Here is a 26,806-nt window from a genome sequence, read left to right as displayed (position 1 = left end):
GTCTGAAGCTGCATACAGCTCACCTCTGCTGGGTCTGCTGGCTATGTTCCAAGTGGTCTAGGCAGATTGGGAGTAGGTTGAGAGAGCTTCAAGCTGAATGCTGCTTGGGCCTCCACTGGCCTCCTCAGGATGGCCTGTGATGTGGGTTGGAGCCACATACAGCTCACCTAGGCTTGGTTTCCTGGTTATGTCCCAGGTAGACCAGGCAGATCATGAATAGTACGAGAGAGCTCCAACCTGAATCTGAAATCCCATTTATATTTTTCACATGTTTAATTACAGCATTCCACCTTGCATTCTCACTGAATTCATTCAGGAGTTTACTGGTAACTCATTTGCTTTCCTTGAATACTCTTAGAAATATTTCTTGAGAATCTTTACTGGGAATTTTCTTTAATTATGTTCCCTTAGTCTATTATTATAGAAGTAGAAATATTTGGAGTTTTCATGTTGCCTTGATTTTCATGTTTCTTCTGTGTTTGCTTTAGAACTTGTATGTGAGGGATTTGATCTTTGGGCTGATTTTGTATCTTTTATCACATGTATTCTTATATTGGAGGTATTTTCAATGTTTAGGCGTGAATAAACTTTAATATACTGAAGTATTATTTGTCTCTACTCGTCTCAGAGTGAAACACAGCTAAACTCTCAACTCTTATTCAGGCCACTGGGGTTGATTTCCAATACCGTTCCATAGTTAGAATATTATCTGTGAAAGCAACCACAACTTCTGGATATGCCAGCTATGGATAGAGTATAGTGAATTAAAAACAATTGCTCCTTCAACTGCAGTTATTTTGAAGGAATAAGGATCAAGGATGGTATAGTGTATAATATTAGTTACTAAGGGTACATTTGGAAAGGAAATAAGCTGAGTAATACTAGTGATTAGTTATAGAACAATAGATGAAAAAGAAAGAGGGGGAAGTACAGAAAGGGAAGGAACAGTAAAGGTGAAGAGAGGAGATTTGGCAGCTCTAGCTAAAAGTAAATGAAGAGAGTCAGGTGAAGAAAGGCAGACTATTGAAACTGGAGCAGCCAGTGTTCTTGGAAAAAGTAAATAAATAAATAAATAAATAAATAAATAAAAATAAAAAAAAATAAGAGGAGCAAAGAGGAAATAGGTTGCTGATTTGGAATTCGGTGTTAAATAAGGGTTAAATAAATAAATAAATAAATAAATAAATAAAAAAGAAATCTGGGTAGAGGTGTATGTGGTTTTTTTTTTTATTTTTTTTTTTATTTTTTATTTTTTTTACCTGGCCATGGAGGCTAGGCTTGATTCTGTACAGTCTCATGTTAGATTAGGGCACAGGACAGGTTTTGCCTTTGTGTGATTTCATGGAGGTTTGGTCTGGATTCCAATCCTCCATCTTTGTGGCCTCTTGTAAGGCTGGGGTGAGTATGTCTGCCAGTGTGAAGTCCTCAGTGGTCATGGGTTTGGTGCTTGATTGCTGAGTTATCAAGCCTGCCTCCCTCATTCCCTCCCAATCCCACTCTTCCTTCTTCATCTCCTCCCATATCCCTGTCCAAGTCCACTGATAGGGGAGGTCCTCCTCCTTTTCCATTAAACCCTAGCCTATCATATCTCATCAGGGCTGGCTGCATTGTCTTCCTCTGTGGCCTGCTAGGGTTGCGCCCCACCTCAGGGGAACATGATCAGAGAGCCACCAACTGAGTTCATGTCAGAGACAGTCCCTGTTCCCCTTGCTAGGGAACACACTTAGACACTGAGCTGCCATGGGCTATGTCCAAGCAGGGGTTTTAGGTTATCTCCATGCATGGTCCTTGGTTGGAGTATTATTCTCAGAAAAGACCCTTGGTCCCCGATTTTTTGGTTCTGTTGCTCTCATTGTGGAGCTCTTGTTTCCTCCAGGTCTTTTTATTTTCCCTTTCTTTCATAAGATTCTCTGCACTCTGCCCAAAGTTTGGTTGAACCTCAGCATCTGCTTTAGTACCCTGATGGGTAGAGTCTTTCAGAGGCACTCTGTGGTAGGTTCCTGTCCTGTTCCCTGTTTTCTCCCTCTTCCGATGTCCATCCCGTTTGAGCATTTTACCCAGGGTCCTCCCTCTTGCTTAGCTTCTTTATTCGTACAGACTTTGGTATGTTTATCCTATATTATATGTCTAATATTCACTTATACGTGAGTATATACCATGTGTGTCTTTTCTGCTTCTGGGATACCTCACTCAGGATGATCTTTTCTAGTTACCTCCATTTGCCTGCAAATTTCATGATTTCCTTGTTTTTAATTGCTGAGTAGTATTCCATTGTGTAAATGTACCACAGTTTCTGTATACATTCCTCATTTGAGGGAAATATGGGTTGTTTTCATATTCTGGCTATTATGAGTAGAGCTGCTACAAACATGGTTGAACAAATGTCATTGTTAAGTTAAAAGGCAACTAATCAAGTAATCCAATTAAAAAATAGGGTGCAGATCTAAACAGATAATTCTCAATAGAGAAATATCAAATTGCAAAGAAACACTTAAAGAAATGCTCAGTGTCCTTAGTCATCAGGGAAATGCAAATCAAAATGACTCCGAGATTTCACCTTACACCCATCAGAATGGTTAAGATAAAAAACTCAAGCAAAAACACATGCTGGATAGGATGTAGAGAAAGGGGAACCCTCCTCCATTGCTGGTGGGAATGTAAACTTGTACAACCATTTTGGAAATCAATCTGGCACTTTCTCTGAGGATTAGGAATAGTGCTACCTCAAGATCCATCTATCGCACTCCTAGGCATATATCCAAAATATGCTCAAGTATACAACAAGGCCATTTATTGAGAATACTTTTTTGCATTTGTATTCATCAGAGTTGTTGGTCTGAAGTTTTTCTCTTTTCTAATGTAGTTACCTGAGCTTTGTATGATGGTAAAGCTTTCATTGTGAGATAGTAGGTAAATAATTGCTAATGCAAATAGAGTCTGGAGCAAATATGTCTATTTTCTGTGATATATTGTAAACATTGTTACACTTCTTGTGCACTTATACAGTGCACAAAACATCCTTTACCATATTCCACTTTGAGTCCAATAAAAGGCTCTTTCTCTTAAAATAATGAACTATATACAATAGGAACAATTATGAAAACTATCAGAAAGAATTACATTCACATTGTCCAGTCCATCTGTATTTGGAAACCTTGGAGAAAGTACTCTATCTATCCTATCTTGTTGAATCATTTTCTGTCATATCTTACATTTATCAACCTAAATATCTTTTTAGACCCTAGAACAGTTTCTTAAATCCTAAACAACCTAAATTTAATTGTGAAACTGTAACTCTTTAGTCTTCAGCCTCATCAGAGAACAGAGGAAGGTAAATATTACCTGAGTAAACAGGAAGTGCAGAGTAAGCAGCTTCTATCATTATAGAGATGACAGAGATAGCTGGCTGTCTGGACAGTCGCCCAAGGTTACTCTGCAAAGTTGTAACATCTGTCTACAGCCTTCTTATCTTATCTTATCTTACAGTATAAGATAGACTTTTCTGTGAAGCAGAAATTGTGAAGGATTTTGTCTACCATGTCCTTGCAAAGTTTGGTTGTTGACTTCTTCCATGTCCTGCTTTTTCACAGCTTGGACAACATGCTGCAGTTAGGGCAAGGGCATTTTTTTTTTTTTTCTTTTTGCCTAGTGGCTAGCTTTGCCACATTTGAAGCAAACTCCATATGGAAGTTCTTCAATGCTTATCATCTTCTTTGAAGTAGTATGGGGGTGCTGCCACGAACAGAGATGTCTCACTCTCATGAAAAGCCTTATGTTAAAAATACATATTTAAACCAGGCACTGTGGTTCACACTTGTAATCCCAGAACTCAAGGATGCAGAGGCAGGCAGATCTCTGTGAGTTTGAGGCCAGTCTGGTCTACAAAGCAAGTCTAGGACAGCCAAGGCTATACAGCGAACCCTGTTTTGAACCCTCTTTCCACAAAGAAAACCTTTAAATGCTGTATTCTGTAGTTCTATGAAGTGTTTGAAGACCATCTTCGTGTTGATAGTATATCTGAATAGGCAAACATTGCTTTTTTTTCTAGATATTTGCTATCTAATTTTGAAAACATCTACTGGAGGTTAAAAAAAGCTTTTTTATATAATTAACTAAACTGTTATATAATAAGACCATAGGTTTGATTGATTATTAACTTGCATTTCTTAATCATCCTAAAAAATTTACATAGCAGCTTTCAAGGACTAGAACTTTACATGGCATTTAAAAACAAGTTGCATAACTAAAATACATTAAGCAAGAGTTGAAACATATATAGTATGTTATAGCAAAATATAATTTTAAATTTTTATCACAATACCAAAAATTTATACTAATGTAAAATATTTGATTTGTTAATGCTCTTTAAAGTATATTCCATAATCCACCCTTTTATTTTATCATTCCTATATTCTCCTTTTTGGTTTTCATCCTTTCTCTCCCTCTTCCCCAACTTTAGATAAAAGAGAAAGAAGGCTAGAGGAAAGAAAGAAAGCTATTCCCGAATCTAACTTTTTATGCTTTGTTTCCTCCCTGACCAAGACCATTAATAACTTGTGAGCAACATCCCTTAGGGAAAACAAACATCCATCACCCAGTGAATGACCAAAACCTACCCACCCCACTTTTTGGGAATTGGGCATCATTCTCTTAAAATTCCTTCCTACTGTCTGTTGGCGATTTTCCTTTGAGGGCCCTAAGAAGACTGGGAAAGTAGTCAAGTCCTAAGAAATCTAGATGTAGCATTTGTTGTTGAGCCTCTGTGTGGACTGTCGGGAACAGTGTGTGAAGGTGGGCCATCTTAGCTAGCCACGTTAAAGTTCTTCTGCATGCAGATTTTTGAGAAGCAGCAGTTGAGGCAGACTGTGAAGTTGGATCACCTGGGCTACTTGTCATCCTTTGGTGTCTGGTCCTTTTGCACTATAAACAGACTTTTAAAGGTAATACACATGTCTGCATTAGCATATGTATAGAATATGCAGTGTATACAAATCAGCTAAAGATGATTCTCTGTTCTATGTTTGAGAAGGTGAAAGGTACCAAACTTTATAAGTCTGTTTGGACTGTATAACCAAGTTACAATATAAAATTTCAGTCATGCCATATGAAAGGATAGCATAACTCTTAAGGACTATGTAGCCAACAAGATTTATTGGTCTCAGCCAGCTTTAGAGCTGTTCCTGCTTAGAGGGATCAGCAGTTGTGTTACCTGTTTTGCTGTTTTTCTTGGTTTCTTCCTTCATGTCTGCAGCCAAGATTTTCAGGAGGTTTCCCATGGTCAAATATAATCTTTATTAATTTTGAAAGAATCCACAGCTTTGCTTTTCCTGTGAAAACAAAAGCAGAACCTCTCCCCCAATGAAACGCATTTCCTGATTTAGAGAACACATCTATAGGCTGATTTAAATCAGCAGTCCTTTCTAAAATCCATTTTTTTTAGCAGCGGTGATAAAAACTGGTTATTGACTTTTTAAAAAAATAAAAAATTTATTTCATTTTTTAATTTATATATTCATATACTTTGTTTATATTTATAAAATAACTATTATTCATATGTAAATTTAAATATTTACATATACAAAGATATACATTTCCATTTTTATAAACAAAAACATAAATAACAAGTCCTTTTCTACATTTTTGTTAGTTTTTTTAATTTTTATTAATTACAGTTTATTCGATTTCTATCCCCCCATAAACCCCTCTTTCCTCCCCTCCTAATCTCACCTTCCCTCCCCCTTCTTCACACATGCCTCTCCCCAAGTCCACTGATAGGGGAGGTCCTCCTCTCCTTCCTTCTGATCTTAGTCTATCAGATCTCATCAGGAGTGGCTGCCTTGTCATCTTCTGTGGCCTGGTAAGGCTGCTCCCCCCTCAGGGGGAGGTGATCAAAGAGCAAGCCAATCAGTTTATGTCAGTCCTGATGCAACTTGATATGTTGGGGTAGGTGAGAGGGCTGGGGATTCTCCTTCTCTGAGGAGTAGGGGAGGGAAATAGAGAAAACAGGAGGACTGGGATTAGAGAAAGGAGGGGGCTATGACCTGGATATCAAATGAGTAAATAAAAATAAAATTTTAAAATAAAAATAAAATTTTAAAATAATAAAAATTAAAAAAAAAATTTTTATTTACTCCAGAGTGGGAATTAAGCATTCTTTTTTGGTTCCTTCTTGTTAGTTTTCTTCTCTGGGACTGTGAGTTGTAGTATGATTGTCCTGTACTGTATGACTAAAATCTGCATATAAGTATGTACCATGTGTATCTTTCTGGGTCTGTTACTTCACTCAGGATAATCTTTTCTAGTTCCATCCATTTGCTGGCAGATTTCATGTTTTCTTTGTTTTTAATAGCTCAGTGGTATTTCACTGTGTAAATATACCACCGTTTCTTTGTTTAGTCTTCAGCTGAGTCAACAATCTAAGTTGCTTCCAGATTCTAGGTATTATGATAAAGGTTAGGAACATGGTTGAGCAAGTGTCTCTGTTGTATGGTGGAGCATCTTTTGGGTGTACACCCAGGAGTGGTATTACTGGGTCTTGAGGTAGATCTATTCCCAGTTTTCTGAGATTGTGCCAGATTGAAATTCAGAGTGAGGTAAACCAGAAGTAGAAAGACATGTATGGTATATGCTCATTTATAAGTGGATATTAACCATATAATATAGGATAAACATACTAAAATCAATAGTCCTAAAGAAACTAAGAAAGGTAGACCCTAAAGAAGAGGCTGAAACCTCATTTAGAAGGGCAAACAGGATAGACATTGGAAGTCGGAGAAGACAAGGAACAGGACAGGAGCCTTCCACAGAGGACCTCTGAAGACTCTACTCACCAGGGTATCAAAGAGATACTGAGATTCATAGCCAAACTTTGAGCAGAGTGTCAGAAACCTTATGGAAGAAGATTTTCCAAGCTCTGTTCTATCGTCTCTATTCTACATTTATTTTTTTTCTAGTGTTTTACATGTCTAAGTCTGTTTTATTCTGATCTTTCTTAAAGAGGATTTATAAAATTGAAATTGTTACTGAAAATATAATCATTTCTATGTTGACAGACAAAAGAATATGGGGTCCAAATGCCCTCTTCTGCAACATTTTTTTTTTAATTTTACAATGTGGAAAATATTATTTAATCTGTTTTTTTCCTATGATGGTCTATGCTCAGTTTCTTTATGTTCTTTAGCATCTATCCAGGTTTCAAAACATTTGATTTTTGTTCCTTAAAATTTACTTTCTTGGAGCTATAATTTCGTGCCTTTGAGTTATTAAATGACTTTTTATAATTTATTTTGTTATCAATATTTTTTCATAGAAACATGTTCAGTTTTCTTTAGTTTCTTGCCCATTATTTCCTCCAGTTCTTTGAGCATATTAAAAATTGTTCTCTGAGCTTTTGTATAGTATTAGTCTAGTGTCTGCTGTGTCAGTAACCTGTGGTTTCTCAGGGACATCAGAATTATCTAGTATAGACAATTAAACAGCTCCATGGGAACTTATTTGTTTGGAGGATTGTGGGCAAAATGAGCCAATTAAGATCATGTATACAGATGACATAGGATTTATTTGAAAATAGTCCAGAGTGGCTAGAAGGATGGTAGTAGTGTCAGTGGGAAAATCATTAATATTACTATTGGGTATTTTATAAGTAATTTTAATTATAGAGCTTGAGTACTTACAGTTTTCATTGTTTTCCTCTAGGTGTAAATAATGGCAAAGCTAAGCCTATTTTTTATTCATAGTATAAGGTAGAAGTCTTAAGATATTAAACAATATGTTTAAGAATTAATTATAGATTTGGGGCCTCAGTTAATGTGTGTGTGTGTGTGTGTTTGTGTGTGTGTGAATTAAGAAAGGCATTTGGTCATGAGATTGACATTATACTTTGTAAAGATTAGTTACTGTGAATCCTTGGAGTACCCATTTCTTACCCAAGCTTTGGGGTTGATGTCTTAGTACAGCAGGAGTTTTATCTGAGTCCCTCCAGAGATATTCATCAGTCCAAATTTTTCCTGATGTTTGCTTATTTATCTCATATAAATAGAATTTTGTAAATAGCTGCTTATATATATGCATAAATATAAGTATAAAATATATGCATAAAATTCTTATTATATTGATTAAAAATGGCCACAGTAATAGTTCAATCTCATTTTATTTCCAGTGTTGTTATTACAGCTTATCTTTTCATTTTAAGTTTGTACCTGCACATTAAGAATTGAATTAGGGTAGTAATAGCCAATATATAAGAATAAAGGTTGGTACAGAAAAAAGTGAACACATATACAGTTATAATACACATTCTAAAAGTGTAAATAATTCTATTGTTAAATAATATAAAATATAAATATATCAGCATCAGTTACTGAGAAACTTAATTCCTAAGATTATTTTAGAAATGAGGTTTTTCTGATTCATATAAAACAAATACTTGGCTTAGGATTTTACTGAGATATTATTTAGCATTAGAAATATCCAGACTTTTTAATAGAAGAGATGTAGTCAACAAGTGATGTTTTTTTGTAATTTAAATATTTGATAGAGTATGTCAGAGCAAATATAAAATATAATATATTTTCTCAGTTTCATCTATAGACACTGAAAAAGGACCCAAGCCATGTACAGACCATAATTGTGAATCTTCCAAAAGATTATCAAAGGTATGTTATGTGCTTGTGGAAAAGAAGAAAAAAGTTTAATGGAAATGACCATGACAATTGTTTAAGGATTCATCTTAGTTAATCTTTGTGTTATCTATTTGTAAAATACATAGAGCCCCATAGTGAGTGATTTCAAACAATGAGGTAAAACTTCACCCACTACAAAATAAGAAATCAATATAATTGGTACTTGACAAACTACTTTAAATTTAATATTGGATAATTGGTTATATAAAAAAGGATTTTTCATATATTTAGCCTCATTTCACATGGCTAATTAATTTATATTAAAGAGAAATCATGGCTGCAATTTTTTCAGTTGTTTCAGTTTCCATAGATGTTTGCACATTAGCCTTAAATAATGCGACTTTGCTAGACTAATTTCTTATAACAGTTATTTGATGAATGATTAGCATTTTTATATAGTCATCTCATCTGCAAATAAAGAGTTTGATCTTTCTCTTAAGTCTTTACTCGTTTTTCTGATCTATCTGAATTTCTAGAGTCAGTACAAAAATAAATAGATGTGATAAGACTAGAGATGTTTTGTCCCTGGACTAAAAGCATTTTGTCTTCCAAAGTCAATTCTGATGGCAGCTCTAGATTTTCATTTTGGTGGAGTGATGTTTTCTTCTACTCTTAACTTACTGGCTTATACTATGACTGGCTGTTAAATTTTGACTAGTACATTTTCTGATTGTCTTTTATAGGAAACATCTGTATTATATTTGCTAGAGTCTTTCTCGCTTTGCTTTTTTTTCTCATGTACTCTGTTGTATGCAACGTGTATATAGGATTTGTGGTCATATTTTAAAGCTACTAGTACAATCCAGCATTAATTCTTTGAGAATTTTAGTGTAAAATTACAGAAGTATTTTTGGCTTAAAGTTTACTTTACAAGAAAAGCAAGCTATAGACGTAGTATGTAACTAGTAGGACATTAATATTGACATAATATCACAATTTATTTAGATTTTCACATTTATTTATATCCATTTCTGTGTGGCATATACCCACCACTGTAGGGAAAACAGTGAACAGCTCCAAACTGGATATTTGTGGTGCATTTTAAAAGCACATTTATGTCCCTCAATGACACTCTTCATTGCTTCACTAATCCTAGAACTCATTATTCTGTCCTCTGTTTTTACATTTTCCCTATTTAGAAAACTCACAGAGGTTTCTACAAGATTATACATAAATAGGTCATTGCAGCCTTATTAATGTAATGGTTTATCTTATTAATGCTATGGTTTATATGTATGCATATATATATACACACACACACACATATAATTCTATTTTTAGTTTTTTGAGGAACTTAATACTGATTTCCATGTGGCTGAACTACTTACATTCTCACTAACAATATAAAGGTTCCTATTTTACCCTCATTCTCATCAATTTTGCTGTCATTTAGTCTTCATATTATAGCTATTATGACTTGAGTAAGATGGAACATAATCTCCTTTTAGTTTTGTTGATAGTGTTTGGTTTTTAATGGATTGAGACGAGATCTCACACTGTAGCCAAAGATGGCTTTTAGTTCATGGCAGTTGTTTTGCATAACTCTCCTGAGTTCTAGGATTCCTAGTGTATGTCATCACACTTTGCTCTTTAAGTATTTTTTAAAATAGTTTTATTTATTCTTTGAGAATTTTATGCATGTATAAAATGTATATTGACTATATTAACTGCTAGTCCTGACTCATTTCAGATTGCCCCTTGTGCCACTCCCTACTTTATGTCTTCTTTTTCTTCTTTTGCAATCCCCTGAATTGAATTGATGTTGTCACATGCATATAGGTGTGGAGCCTTCCCCTGGAACATCATCTATTTACTAGGGGTCACACCCCTAAAGAAAACTGACTCTCTCTCCTCTAGCAGCCATCATCATTCAATAGCTTCTCAACTAGGGATAGAGTTTCATGTGCTCCTCCCCCATCTAAGCCTGGATGTTGACTGGGTTGATTTTGTATAGGTGGCCTCTACTGCTTTGGGTTCATTAATGTAGTCACCCTGTCTTGTCCTGAAGACATTGTATTGCCATAGTCCTCACTGACCTCTGGCTCTCAAAAACCTTTCTGAAAACTCAGCTCTGGTTCCCTGAGTCTTGGGGAAAGGGTGCTAACACATATGTTCCATGTATGGATGAGAACACCGCAGACTTATGTTATCTGTACTTTGACCAGTTAGTTGTGAGTCTATATTAATTGCTGTCCCTACTGTACAAGGAAGCTTCTATGATGAGGACTGTAGACTGCACTATCATGGAGATAAAGTAGTTACATGACTTTATACTATTTTCATGTAGCAAAATAATCATAATAGAGTCATCTGACTTATGAGCTATATCCTCTTGAGCATGGGCTAGGTTTAGAGTACCAGGCAGGAGTTTTCTCCTTTGACGTAAACCTGAAATCCAATCAGAAAGAATACAGGAGAAGATCTCCAAGCACATGGATTTATTTCTAGGAATAATATCCTGAAACTAAAGAATTGTGTTGGTAGTTTGATAGAAATTGCATTGAAATCTGGGCCCAGGGGTCTTTTCTGAGACTGATGCTCCAACCAAGGACCATGCATGGAGATAACCTAGAACCCCTGTACAGATGTAGCCTATGGTAGCTCAGTCTCCAAGCAGGTAACCTAGTAATGGGAACAGCATCTGTCTCTGACATGAACTCAGTGGCTGGCTCTTTGATCACCTCCCCCTGAGGCAGACTGGGTGTGGGAGGGCAACAGAGGAAGACAATGCAATCAGTCCTGATAAGACCTGATAGGCATGCCCCTCCCCAAGTCCACTGATAGGGGAGATCCTCCTCTCCTTCCTTCTGATCTTAGTCTATCAGATCTCATCAGGAGTGGCTGCAATGTCATCTTCTGTGGCCTGGTAAGGCTGCTTCCCCCTCAGGGGGAGGTGATCAAAGAGCAGGCCAGTCAGATTATGTCAGAGGCAGTCCCTCTTCCCATTACTATGTAACCCACTTGGACACTAAACTGCCATGGGCTACGTCCGTGCAGGGGTTCTAGGTTATCTCCATGCATGGTACCTGGTTGGAGTATGAGTCTCTGGGAAGTTCCCTGTGTTCAAATTTTCTGGTTCTGTTGCTCTCCTTGTGGAGTTCCTGTCCTCTCCACATCTTACTATTTTCCATGTCTTACATAAGATTCCATACACACTGCCCAACAGTTGGCCATGAGTCTCAGCATCTGGAGGGAGGGTGGGATTGGGAGGGGAGGATGGGAGCTTATGGAGGGATACAAAGTGAATAAAGTGTAATTAATAAAAAAAAAGACAGAAATAATTAAATACTGAGATCATATTTATTTTAATATCAGAGTTAGAATGAGGTGAGGATAGTGTTCTAACTAATACTTTGAAACAATATACTTCCCTTAATATTGGAATTGTATTCTTTCCCAAGATAACCTATTGAATTTCAAAGTTTGTAACAGAGACATACATTTTTGTATTTAACTTATTCTCATCTTGAAAATTATCATATCATAAATTTGATAGATTTTCATAATGAATGCTTGCTGGAGCAGGTTTTAACGTGTCATGTATCACTAAGAGACTGTGCTTGGTGTTCAGTTTCTGATACGCCTGTGTATTATGCCTGGTTCTCTTTCCATTTAATGTTTGCATAAAAAGTATCAAACTCCAAAGGCATAATGTGATTAATAATCTTGTATCCAAAAAAAAAAAAAAACCAACCTGATAGGCTAGTGTCAGATGGAAGGGGAGGAGGACCTCTCCTATGAGTTGACTTGAAGAGGGGCATGGGACAAGTTGAGGGAGAGAGGGTGGGATTGGAAGGGAGTGAGAGAGGCGGCCACAACTGGGATACAAGGTAAATAAACTAAAATTAATATAAAAAATAAAAAATAGAAAAAATATTGTAAAAATAGTCATCCTACACAAAGCTACAAATTTGATGTAATCCTTGCCAAAATTCCAGTAAAATTTTTTACAGAAATTGAAAAAAATGTTAAAATTAATGTGAAAAAAAAACAAAAGCCTGTGTAGCCAATACAATCCTGAACAATTTACACACTGCTGCAGATATGACTGTTTCTGATTTTAAGTTATATTACGCAGCCATAGTACCTGAGAATAGCATGGCCCACGTAGAGAAACAGACACACTGAACAATTGAATAGAATCAGTTACTCATGTATAGGTCTTCAAGTTGCTTTTTGTTCAGAGGGAAAGATCTGGTTTCATTATTCATGTGGAAGCATCTTTTTTCAGCACCACTTGGGAAAGAGACTGTCTTCTCCTTTGTGTATTCCTGGTACTTTTGTCAAAGCAAGTGGCCACAGCTGATGTGGGTTCCCTCCTGATTCTCTTCGCTTCCATTAGTTTGTGTGTCTGTTTTTCAGCCATTACCGTGCTACCATTGTCACCACAGCTCTGTGGCATAGTCTTAAATCTCCAGGTGTGCCCATTCCCCTTAGCATCACTTGTTATTTGGGTTCTTTTATGCTTTCATGCTAACTTTTGTATTTTTAAATATGTTTTGTGAATAATATCATTGAAATGTCAATGGATAGTTTTTGTAATCTTTGAATTTTAGTAATATAATCATGACCATAATATAAATTCTGCCAGTCTGTGATCATGGGAAGACTTTCCATTAATTGTAAATGTGTTTCACCTCTTTTGTTAAGTGTAGTATTTTAAGTATATTAAGTATTTTAAGATAGTGAATGGACTACTTTCCATAATTCTTTTTCAACAATTTCATTAATGATATATATAGAAAAGCACTTGATATTTTATGTTGATTTTGAATCCTACTAATTTGCTGAAAGTCTTCATCAAAATCAAGAGTTTTCTAGTTAGAGTCTCTAGGATTTATTAAATATAGGCTCATACCATCTGAAAATGAGGATAACTTATTTTTTCCTTTTTTCCATTTCTTTTTAAAAATGTCTGAGTATATGGATGGCCAGGTTACATTTATGAATGTATATAAGACGTGCCTATAACAACTATTAGTGAAAGGAGGCCATGAATTTGATGGAAAATGGAGAGAGATATATGAGAGGATATGGACAGAGGAAAGGCAAAGGAGGAATACTCTAATTGTTATAATACCAAGTATCTAAAATAAAAGAGAAGTGTATGTGTGAGTACTATCATGTATGTGTATGCAGCCTCCATGTGCAATGGGTGGTGCCTGCGGGTACCAGAAGAGGGGAGAGGACCTACTGGTAGATGGTTGTGAGTCACCATGTGAATACTGGGAACTAAACCCAGCAGCAAGTGCTCTTAATGACTGAACCAAGTCTCCAGCCTCATTATTCATTCTTTTTCTTATATTGTATTCTTTTTTTAAATTATTTATTAATTACACTTTATTCACTTTGTATCCCCCCCTGTGGTTCTCCCCCCTCCTCCCGTCCCAATCCCTTCCTTCCTGCACCCTCTACATGCATGTCCCTCCCCAAGTCCACTGGTAGGAGAGGTCTTCTTTTTCTTTCTTCTGATACTAGTCAATTAGGTCTCATTAGGAGTGGCTGCATTGTCTTCTTCTGTGGCCTAGTAATGCTGCTTCCCCCTCAGGGGGAGGTAATTAAAGAGCAGGCCAATCAGTTCATGTCAGAGACAGTCCCTGTTCCTATTACAATGGAACCCACTTGGATACTGAACTTCCACGGGCTACATCTGTGCAGGGGTCTTAGGTTATCTCCATGCATGGTCCTTGGTTGGAGTATCAGTCTCAGGAAAGACCCCTGTGCTTAGATTTTTTGGTTCTGTTGCTCTCCTTGTGGAGTTCCTGCCCTCTCCAGATCTTACTCTTTCCCATTTCTTTCATAAGATTCCCTGCACTCTGCCCAAAGGTTGCCCATAAGTCTCAGCATCTGCATTGATAGTTTGCAGGGCATAGCCTTTCAGAGGTCCTCTGTGTCAGGCTCCCGACTTGTTCCCTGTTTTCTCCTTCTTCTGATGTCCATCCTCTTTGCCTTTCTAGATAGGGATTGAGCATTTTAGCAAGAATCCTCCCTCTTGATTAGTTTCTTTAAGGGGAACCCTCCTCCACTGCTGGTGGGAATGTAAACTTGTACAACCACTCTGGAAAGCAATTTGGCACTTTCTCAGACAACTAGGCGTAGCACTTCCTCAGGATCTAGCTATACCACTCCTAGGCATATACTCAAAAAAATCTCAAGTACACAATAAGGACATTTGCTCAACCATGTTTGTAGTAGCCTTATTTGTAATAGCCAGAAGTTAGAAACAGCCCAGATGCCCCTCAATGGAGGAATGGATGCACAAATCGTGGTATATCTAAACAATGGAATATTACTCAGCAATTAAAAAACAAGGAAATCATGAAATTTGCAGGTAAATGGTGGGATCTGGAAAAGATCATCCTGAGTGAGCTATCCCAGAAGCAGAAAGATGCACATGGTATATACTCACTCATATAGACATATAATATAGGATAAACCTATTAAAATCTTCATTCATTCTTTATATCCTTTTTATGCCCTAGTTAAAAGGAAGATTTTATTCACTATACTGAATGATAATGGAGGGAGCAGAGACACTTGTCTTGTTCTGAATTTCAGAGAAAATTACGTAAACTTTACCCAATCTATTATGATGTTGGCTCCAGTTCATTGTGTGTAGCTCCTCTCTGCCTTTAAAAAAGTGTTATATGTTCCTTCTAGTTCTACTTTCTTCAGGGTTTAGACTGTGTCAAAGGACTTTATGCCTCTGTTAAATTGCTTGTTCTTAAAATTTATATACTGCTGTATCTTATTTATTGACTTGTGTATGTTGAAACTGCCTTGCGTCTGTGGATTGAAACCAATTTGGTCATAGAGTTGTTTTCAGTATGTTGTTGAATTCAGTTTGTAAGCATTTTATTGAGAACCTTTTCTCCTGTGTTCATAGGAAATTTACATTTCGTTTTTCTTTTGATTGTGTCCTCATCTAGATTTGATATCCAGGTTATAAAATGACTTTGGTGGTATTCCGTAACTTTTCTGTTTATGAAATAGTAGTAGTACCACTGGTGTTACCTCTCTTTAAAAGTCCTTTAGAATTAACAATGAATCTGTCTGTCTGTTGCTTTGTTAGGAATCACTTTTTACTTTGTTCATCTTGTGGCTCATTGTAGATTTTTAGAACTCTCTTCCACTTCATTTTGATTGGTTTGGTTTCTAGCAAGCAGTTCATACATTTCATGTAGGTTTTTCAGCTTTTTGGAATTTGAGTTTTCAAAAACATGGCATCTTCAACAAATGATGCTGGTCTAACTGGATGTCTACATGTAGAAAAAGTAAAAAAAAAAACTAAACTCCAAGTGGATCAAAGACTTCAACATAAAACCAGACTCACTAAACCTGTTGGAAGAAAAATTGGGAAAATAAGCCTTGAACTCATTGGCACAGGAAACAACTTCCTGAATAGTAAACCAACAGTACACAGGCTCTAAGATCAGCAATCAATAAATGGGACCTCATGAAACTGAAAGGGACACTGTCATCAGAATGACAATCTACAGACTAGGAAAGGATCCTCACCAACCCTGTATCTGACAAAGGGCTAATATCCAGAATATATAAAGAACTCAAGACATTAAACAGCAACAAATCAAGTAATTCAATTTAAAAAATGGGTACAGAGCTAAACAGAATTCTCAAGAAAGGAATATATAATGACAGAGAAAGACTTAAAGAAATGTTCAACATCCTTAAGTCATCAGGGAATTGCAAATCAAAATGACCCTGAGATTTCACCTTACACCATCAGAATGGCTAAGATCAAAATCTCAAGACAATAGATGCTGGAGAGGATGTGGAGAAAGGGGAACCCTCCTCCATTGCTAATGCGAATGTAAACTTTTACAGCCACTTTGGAAATCAATCTGGCGTATTCTCAGAAAATGAGGAATAGTGCTACCTCAAGATACAGCTATACCACTCCTAGGCATATCTCCAAAATATGCTCAAGTACACAACAAGGACATTTGCTCAACCATGTTTGTAACAGATAAATTCATAATAGCCAGAAACTAAAAAAAAAAAAAAAATCAGATGTCCCTCAACTGAGGAATAGAGACAGAAATTGCAGTAATTTACACAATGGAATACTACTCAGCAATTAAAAGCAAGGAAATCATGAAATTTGCAGGCAAATGGATGGAAATAGAAAAGGTCATCCTGAGTGATGCAGAAAGACACATGTCGTGTATACTCACTTATAGTATAGGAAAAATAATACTCTATAAATGTAGGATAAACGTACTAAAATCTGTACACCTAAAGAAGCTAAGAAAGAAGGAGGACCCTGGATAAGATGATCAATCCTCACTCAGAAAGGCAAAGGGGATGGACATCAGAAGAGGGAGAAAACAGGGAACATGACAGGAGCCTACCACAGAGGGCCTCTGAAAGGCTCTACCCAGCAGGGTATCAAAGCAGATGCTGAGAATCATAATCAAACTTTAGACAGAGTGCAGGGAATCTTAAGGAAGAAGGGAGTAAGACCTGAAGGGTACAAGGAGAGCAACAGAAGTAAAAATCTGAGCACAGGGGTCTTTTCTGAGGCTGATATTCCAACCAAGGACCATGAGTGGAGATAACCTAGAACACCTTCACAGATGTAGCTCATGGCAGCTTAGTCTCCAAGTGGGTGACCTAGTAAGGGGAATAGGGGTTGTTTCTGACATGAACTCAGTGCCTGGCTCTTTGATCACCTCCCCCTGAGTGGGCAGCAGCCTTACCAGGTCACAGAGAAACACAATGCAGCCAGTTCTGATGAGACTTGATAGGCTAGGGTCAGATGGAAGGGGAGGAGGTCCTACCCTATCAATGGATTGGGAGAGGGCCATTGGAGGAGGAAGAGGGAGGAGGGTCAGGATTGGTGGGGGCAGAGAAGGCTATAGCTGGGATACAAAGTGAATAAATTTTAACAGATAAAAAAATAAGATTGTATATAGAATAATAAATTGAAATAAGGCAATATTTCAGTTGTTGTATTTAGTACCCATCCTTTACCTTCCAACTCAGACTTAAAACAAACTTAAAACATATATCACTGTGAGATTTCTGTCTCTATCTCTTCCTCTCTCTTTCTCTTCCTACTACCCTGCTCTCCTTCCCCCTTCCCTCCCCAGAAACTCTGTAATGCAACATATTTGTAAAGTTTTCAAGTCAGAATGGTTTGTATTTGTTTATGAATTCTAACTGGAATTGTACACACTGTTGTGGTTGCCATGACCTCTATCTATCACTCAACAGAATTGTGGTTTTACATAAATTTTTCATGATGTAAGATAGCATGTATTGTATCCCCCAAAACTTATTTATTTTCCATGGAAACAAAATGATGGCTCACTAACTCAACCTTCCAATTTCCCCATTGAAGAGATAGCATCTTTGTAAAGGAATACTGCTGAAGAATAAAGAAAGCTGAAAAAGAAAAAAAAATAAATGAAAAAATAGTAGAATGTTAAACAGGGAAACAGAAGCAGACAAAAAGCATATACACATTAAAATGGCATTTCTAGGTTCTCTAAAAATTTGCTGTCCACCAGTCTGAAAAGGAGCAGATGGATCGTTTAATTTGACAACTTGTCTTTTCTGTGATATAGGCTGCTGCTCCCACATCTTAGTTGTCATCTGCCATCTCTAGCAGCTTCTCTTCTCTTGCAACCTCACCTGAGGACACTTTTTTATAGTCTGTGTGTGTGCTCTTGAGGCTCTTCTTTCATATGCCTGGGACAGTTAATGTTTCACTAAGGGATAGCATCCAAGTGTTAGGATGTGTGGGAGCAAACACAGCCCTGAGATCTTAAGTGTGTTGTCAAAGCCCACTAGGCATTAAGACACCTTGTCAGAGGAGACAAGCTGCAGCTATCTAGGAAATGGGTTTTGCTTGAGAATTGTAAGTCCCTGTAACGGTAGAGTTAATTCCTTAGCAACATTTTATAATTTTCAGCAAACAAGTTTTTCACTCTTGGCAAACTTTTCTTCTCAGCCTTTTACTTCTTTTTGATGCTATTGTAAGTGGAATCACAACTTTAATTTCCTTTGGGGATGCTTTTGTTTTTAATGTACGGTAAGCCAATTGTTTTATTTCCTATGAATTTTGCATCCTGTGACTCCTGTGAATTTATTATTCTCACTTCCAGAATTAATGGTGGTGTGGAGGCTTCTAGCTTTGCTGCTTGTAAGATTGTTTCATCTACAAGCAGAGATAATGTTATAGTTCTCCTCCTTCCAAATCAAATTGTTCTTTTATTTCCTTATTTGCTGTACCTGTGATTTCCCCAGACTGTTTTAAATAGAAGAATAAAAACCAAGCTTCTTATTCTTTATCATGGAGGAAAAGCTTTCAGTCTTTTAATATTCAGTATGATGTTATCTGAACTTTGCGTGGTTTGGATTCTGTTAATTTATTTTTATTCGTATTTTTTTTTATCATGGATGTGTGTTAACATTTTAAAATACATTTTTCTGCCATCAGTTGTGAAAAAATGTACTTTTACAATTTAACTGTGTGATATATTATCATGTTTGATTTTTGTATGGTAGCCTGTCAGTGGTAGGGAGACATAGATGGAGACACAGCTCAACAGTGGTCTGTCCAGCCTAAGGAGTTTCTTTTAGAGACGTTTATTAAGATGGGGGCTCAGATTCTTGAATTCATTGCAGAAAAGAAAAGAATTTCAGGACTAAATTAATTTGAAGCAGAATTGGAGCTTATTAAAAAGTTATTTTAACGTACCATTAAACATGGTGGATAGTATGGGGACCCCTTAAGAAAAAGAGAGTAAGACTGAAGAATATGGGTCACACATAATTGTCATGTTTAAGCACCTTTACAGTATATATGATTTACAGTATGTATGATTTCTGTGCTTTCTAAAATTAGATGTAAAAAGTTTATTAAGAAGCTGTTAAGGAATGTTGTGGTGTAAGAGTTGATAAGGTAGTTTCTGGGGTACATTGGCTCAGGTTACAATTGGTAATGTCATTCTAGACATTCTCATCCACAGGGTTGCATAGAAAACTGAGATATATTTACTGTCATTAAAGTTTAGCTTTGAATGTGTAATTTCCTAAAATTTTAGGTTAAAAATATATTTAAAATGTGTGAGGTCATACACAATGGACATATGTGAGTAGAGCTAAAGTACAAGACATTGCTACTTTAGCATTCTTATTTAGAGTGTTCGTATAGAATATAGTCTCTATGCAAGCCACCTCACCATAAATGTGCTGGAAACATTGACTCTCAGCTGCTGAAAGACTTCAGCCAGATGTCACGTCAGTGGCAGAAATTAATGTTTCCTTAATTTTTTCTCATTTTTTTCATCATGCCTCAATTTTCTCTGTGAAACTTTGATCCCTTAAGCGTAATGTTTAGTTACTGCTGAAGATGCATTTTTTTAACTTCTTGCATTTTGAATGCATTCTATCTATTCAAAGCTCAAAAGACTCATCCTCTCTGACATGATATTAGAAGATTTGAACTTGGAGACTAAAGGATCACCATTGTTTTGAATATGGATGAAACAATATCATTACTCATGACACCTAACCATATAAACAATAAAGCATACAGCAGCTTGTTATGCCTGACCATAAGATTAGCACCAGTAATAGCACAGCCATTTACCATCAGGTACTTGATAGCTATGATATGAGTAAATGAACTCTAAGGGAGGATTGTGACAGATATACTCTTTGGGGCATGTAAGCCTTGGAACACTGTGAATATGTTATTTCAGTTGTCAGGCATACATACACTATCATTCTTTAATTATGATACAGGTTTCCTCTGTGCTGTTAGAATGCCAGGGGCCATCACATCTAGTGCTACTCATCGTCTTAATTTCTTTTTTTGTAATTTATTTAATTTTATGTGCATTAGTGTGAAGGTGTCAGATCCCTTAGAATTGGGGTATAGACAGCTGTGAGCTGTCATGTGGGTGCTGGGAATTGAACCCGGGTCCTTTGGAAGAACAGACAGTGCTGTTAACCACTGAGCCATCTCTCCAGCCCCCTAGTCTTAGTATCTAAGTTTAGAAATGGGATCCCTTAGTCTATAAAATATATACTGCTGCGTATAAATTGAGAATGTGTCAAAAGAGGAAAGAACAGTCCCAAGAAGGAGTCCAATGATGTTATAAACTGAAAGGAAAACAGTGTGAGGCTCTGATTATTAAGTATGTATATCAGGAATTCTTCAAAGGAAGAAAATAAACCATAAGGTTACAGCTGTGTTCATATGAGTTACATAAGTTTGTATGTGACGTTTGTTTTTGCAATTTAGAATTTAAGATGTCTCTTTCCTTGTTTGAAGAGAGTTGTCAAGTGATTAAACTGGTCTCAACATAAGTAACCATACTTTCCACGGCTCTTAAGGCCGTGAGACTCAAGATTTTACAACTTCGAGTTTTTACACTCTGGAGTGTGTAGGCCTCAGACTACCCTGATAGGTGTCAGCAAGCATCAGATCTTTATATCTTTAACAGGGAAACATTTGAGTAAAATTGAGTTGTTGACCTTTTCTATAAACTATGCCTGTCCTTTGTACTAAATTAAAAGGCAGTAGCTTGGTTTTGCCTCCTGTGTTACTACAGAGGCAACAGCCAGGCACTTCCGATTCTGTGAATTGTGGTTTTCCTGATCCTTTCTCTCTAAATGCACATGTGACTAAAATATTTAATATCTGCCTTTCTTAGCATTTTTAAATTGCATATTTGTTTAGAAAGGGAACTTAGTGTATCATTTATTAGAAAACAAAGCCCTCATACAGAAAAAGAAAATGAAATATTTTTATCTACCATAGCAAGAATTGCCTGAGGTGGTACTTCAGTGGGACTGGCATACTGATTTCCATAGTGGCTGTACCAGTTTGCAACCCTACCAGCAATGAGTAAGTGTTCCTCTTTCCCTGCATCCTTGCCAGCATGTGCTGTCATTGTTTTATTGATCTTGGCCATTCAAACTGGGGTAATAAGAAATCTTAAAGTAGTTTTAATTTGCATTTTCCTGGTAGCTGAAGATGTTGAATATTTCTTTAAGTGCTTCTCAGCCACCTGTGTTGCATCTCTTGGGACCTCTGCTTACATCTGTACCCTACTTTTAAAATTGGGTTATTTTTTATTGTTCAGGTTTTTTTCTTTATGTATTTTAGGTATTAAGCTTCTTTCAGATGTATAATTGGTAGAGGTCTTTTCCCATTCTCTAGTCTGCCCCTTTTCCCTAATCATCATATTCTTTGTCATACAGCTTTTCAGCTTCATGGGAACATATTTATTAATAGTTGATCTTATTATTATGCCAATGGCATCATGTCCAAAATATCCTTTCCCATATCAATTAGTTCAAAGTGATTCTTTACTTTCTCTCTTTTTTTTCCACATTCAGGATACCTTTTATATTGAGGTGCTGCATCTATTTGCGATTGAGATTTTTCGTAGGATTACAAATATGGATATATTTGCATTCTCTGCATGCAGCCATCTAGTTTGACAAGCACCATTTGTTGAAGATGCTATCTTCTGTCCAGTGTGTATTTTTGGCTTGTAGGTCAAAAATCGATTGTCCAAAGGTGTGTGGACTCATTTCTGGGTCTTCAATTTGATTCTATTGATCAAGGAGGCAGTATCTTTTCTGCCTGGAAAATGTATTGTTTTCCATGGCTAAGGCTATTTTTGATGTAGTCTTATTTCTGTAATTGTTTTGGGCTGCAGTCATTCTGTTTCTGTTGTTGAATCTCAAAACTTTAAAAGTTAACTTGGCGTTTCTCCTGCCTTTTCCTGCCTTTGCTGCTTCCTTATGAGGTCTAGAGCAGATTGGCTGATGAAATAAGTACAGAGCAAAGTTTGACCTTACAAGAACATGTCTAACCTTTCACTGTAGTGAGATCACAAACTGCAGCATCTTTATTTCACTGTAGTGAGCTCAGTCATTGTACACTGTCTTTTCTTGACTGTCATGAGCTCACTCCCTGTGCACCATTTTATCCGCTGTAGTGAGCTCACCAGTATCTTTCAGTTTTCTTCTATAAATATCATTTGTGATGTAGACATTTAATGATGAGCTTTCAGGCTCTGTCCTTGTTTCTTTTCATTCCCATTTTAGAATTATTCTTCACTAAGACAAAACTCCTGTGTAAAATCTTTCTTCATCTAAAAACATTTCCTCTTTAAAAAACTTTTTAAAACTTTTTTATTGTTTATTAATTACACTTTATATCCCCCCTGTGGTTTCCTCCCTCCTCCCGTCCCAATCCCTCCCTTCCTCCCCTCTCTGCACTTGTGCCCCTCCCCAAGTCCACTGGTAGGGGAAGTCTTCTTTTCCTTCCTTCTGATCCTAGTCAATTAGGTTTCATTAGGAGTGGCTGCATTGTCTTCTTCTGTGGCCTAGTAATGCTGCTTCCCCCTCAGGGGGAGGTAATTAAAGAGCAGGCCAATCAGTTCATGTCAGAGACAGTCCCTGTTCCTATTACTATGGAACCCCTTTGGATATTGAACTTCCACGGGCTACATCTGTGTAGGGGTCTTAGGTTATCTCCATGCATGGACCTTGGTTGTGGAGTATCAGTCTCAGAAAAGACCCCTGTGCTCAGATTTTTTTGTTCTGTTGCTCTCCTTGTGGAGTTCCTGCCCTCTCCAGATCTTACTCTTTCCCACTTCTTTCATAAGATTCCCTTCACTCTGCTCAAAGGTTGGCCATAAGTGTTAGCATCTGCATTGATAGTCTGCAGGGCAGAGCCTTTCAGAGGTCCTCTGTGTCAGGCTCCTGACTTGTTCCCTGTTTTCTCCTTCTTTTGATGTCCATCCTTTTTGCCTTTCTGGATAGGGATTGAGCATGTTAGCAAGAGTCCTCCCTCTTGATTAGTTTCTTTAGGTGTACAGATTTTAGTATGTTTATCCTATATTATATGTCTATATGACTGAGTATAGACCATGTGCATCTTTCTACTTCTGGGATAGCTCACTCAGGATGATCTTTTTCAGATCCCACCATTTACCTGCAGATTTCATGATTTTCCTTGTTTTTTTTATTGCTGAGTAATATTCCATTGTGTAGATATACCACAATTTATGAATCTATTCCTCCACTGAGGGGCATCTGGGCTGTTTCCAATTTCTAGCTATTACAAATAAAGCTGCTACAAACATGCTTGAGCAAATGTCCTTATTGTGTACTTGAGCCTCTTTTGGGTATATGCCTAGGAGTGGTATAGCTGGATCTTGAGGAAGCACTATTCCTAGTTGTCTGAGGAAGTGCCTAGTTGTCTGATTTCCAGAGTGGTTGTACAAGTTTACATTCCCACCAGCAGTGGAGAAGGGTTCCCCTTTCTCCACAACCTCTCCAGCATGTGTTATCACTTGAGTTTTTGATCTTAGCCATTCTAATGGGTGTAAGGTAAAATCTTAGGATCGTTTTGATTTGCATTTCCCTTATGACTAAGGACGCTGAACATTTCTTTAAGTGTTTCTCTGCCATTTGATATTCCTCTATTGAGAATTCTCTGTTTAGCTCTGTAATCCATTTTTTAATTGGATTACTTGGTTTGTTGCTGTTTAACTTCTTTAGTTCTTTATATATACTTGATATTAGTCCTCTGTCAGATATAGGGTTGGTCAAGATCCTTTCCCAAACTGTAGGCAGTCGTTTTGTTCTGACAACAGTGTCCTTTGCTTTACAGAAGCTTTTCAGTTTTATGAGGTCCTATTTATTGATTGTTGCTCTTAGAGCCTGTGCTGTTGGTGTTATGTTCAGGAAGTCGTCTCCTGTGCCAATGAGTTCAAGGGTATTCCCCACTTTTTCTTCTAAGTGGTTTAGTATGTCTGGTTTTCTATTGAGGTCTTTGATCCACTTGGACTTTAGTTTTGTGCAGGGTGATAAGTATGGATCTGTTTGCATTTTTCTACATGTGGATATCCAGTTAGACCAGCACTATTTGTTGAAGATGCTGTCTTTTTTCCACTGAATGGTTTTGGCATCTTTGTCAAAAATCGGGTGTCCATAAGCATGTGGATTTATTTCATGGTCTTCTATTCAATTCCATTGATCCACCAGTCTGTTTCTATGCCAGTACCATGCAGTTTTTAGTATTGTTGCTCTTTAGTATAGCTTGAGATCAGGGGTGGAGATACCGCCTGAAGATCTTTTACTGTAGAGAATTGTTTTAGCAATTCTGGGTTTCTTCTTGTTCCATATGAAGGTGAGAATTTTTCTTTAAAGGTCTGTAAAGAATTGTGTTGGTAATTTGATGGGAATTGCATTGAATCTGTAGATTGCTTTTGGTTAGATGGCCAGCCATGAGCCAAGAGACCAAGAAGGCAAAGAACCAAAATGACTCAGTTATATAGGGATCAGGTTAGGGAAGGGAAATGGAAGCCCAGCTCCTGGTAGGGAGAGGTTTAGAGTAGGGAGCTTAGTAAGAAGTGCTGGGAGATCAAAGAGCCAGCCCGTGAGTCCATGTCAGAGACAGGCCTTGTTTCCCTTACTAGCATACCCACTTGGATACTCAGCTGCAATGGCCTACATCTGAACAGCAGTTCTAGGTTAATATATATGAATGGTCCTTGGTTGGAGTATTAGTCTCACAAAAGACCCCTGTGCCCAGATTTGTTTGATTCTGTTGCTCTCATTGTAGAGCTCCTATCCTCTCCAGGTCTTACTATCTTCCCCTCCTTTCCTAAGATTTGTTGCACTCTGTACAAAATTTGGTTATGAGTCTCAGCATCTGCTTTGATAACACTTCTGGGTAGTCTTTCAGAGGCCCTCTGTCTTGTTTGCTGTTTTCTCCTTCTTCTAATGTCCAATCCCATTTGTCTTCCTGAGTGAGGATTGATCATCTTATCCAGGTTCCTCCTTCTTGCTTTGCTTCTTTAGATGTACAGATTTTAGTATGTTCATCCTATATTTTATGTCTAATATCCACTTATAAGTGAGTATATACAATGTGTGTTTTTCTGCTTTTGGGATACCTCACTCAGGATGATCTTTTCTAGATCCCACCATTTTCCTGCAAATTTCATGATTTCCTTGTTTTTAATTGCTCAGTAGTATTCCATTGGGTAAATGTACCACAATTTCTGTATCCATTCCTCAACTGAGGGGCATCTGTGTTGTTTCCAGCTTCTGGCTATTATGAATAAAGCTGCTACAAACATGGTTGAGAAAATGTCCTTGTTGTGTACTTGAGCATATTTTGGATATGTGCCTAGGAGTGGTATAGCTGGATCTTGAGGAAGCACTATTCCTAGTTGTCTGAGAAAGCACCAGATTGATTTCCAGAGTGGTTGTACAAGTTTACATTCCCACTAGCAGTGGAAGAGGGTTCTCCTTTCTCCATATCCTCTCCAGCATGTATTGTCACTTGAGTTTTTGATCTTAGCCACCATGATGGGTATAAGGTGTTATATCAGGGTTGTTATGATTTGCATATCTCTTATGACTAATGATGTTGAACATTTCTTTAAGTGTTTCTCTGACATGCAGCATTCCCCTGTTGAGAATTCTCTGTTTAGCTCTGTACTCCATTTTTTAATATTGGTTTACTTCATTTGTTGCTTTTTAACTTCTTGAATTCTTTCCCAGTCTGTAGATTGTTGTTCTGATGACAGTGTCCTTTATTTTATAAACACCTTTCAGATTCCTGGGGTCCCATTTATTGATTGTTGCTCTTAGAGCCTGTGCTGTTGGTGTTCTGTTCAGGAAGTTGTCTCCTGTGCCAGTGAGTTCAAGGCTCTTCCCCAGCTTTTCTTCTAACCAGTTTAGTGGTTCTTGTTTTATGTTGAGGTCTTTGGTTGCAGCCTTGCCGGGCCATAGAGGAGGAGAATGCAACCAGTTCTGATCAGACCTGATAAGCTAGGGTCATATAGAAATGTAGGAGGACCTCCCCTATCAGTGGACTTGGAAAGGGGCATGGGAGGAGATAAAAGAGGAAGGGTAGGATGGGGAGGGACTGAGGCAGGAGGCTACAGCCGAGATACAAAATGAATAAACTATTTAATATATAAAAAAATTAATAATAAAAAAGAAGTGATGAGAGGAGACACAGGTACCTACTGAGACTTGTCTCATGTTTCTTTGGAATTTGACAGGCCTACCTCTCACCATGCAGATGACTTTTGGAAATATGTTTTCTAAGGTCT

General features: G+C 37.2%; 1 protein-coding gene across 1 annotated transcript in view; it reads left to right on the top strand.

Moving 5' to 3' along the window:
* The window catches only part of Zpbp (zona pellucida binding protein), a 180,770-nt gene that overhangs the window by 73,803 nt on the left and 80,161 nt on the right, over nt 1-26,806 (top strand). Inside the window, exon 6 of the mRNA XM_060365665.1 lies at nt 8,578-8,654. Within this exon, the coding sequence (XP_060221648.1) occupies nt 8,578-8,654 (77 nt within the window). The remainder of the gene's footprint in view (nt 1-8,577; nt 8,655-26,806) is intronic.

Source organism: Meriones unguiculatus, chromosome 12 (assembly GCF_030254825.1).
Source record: "Meriones unguiculatus strain TT.TT164.6M chromosome 12, Bangor_MerUng_6.1, whole genome shotgun sequence".
Taxonomy (NCBI): Eukaryota; Metazoa; Chordata; class Mammalia; order Rodentia; family Muridae; genus Meriones; species Meriones unguiculatus.
Note: the sequence above shows the minus strand (reverse complement) of the source record. Positions and strands in the feature narration are given on the sequence as shown.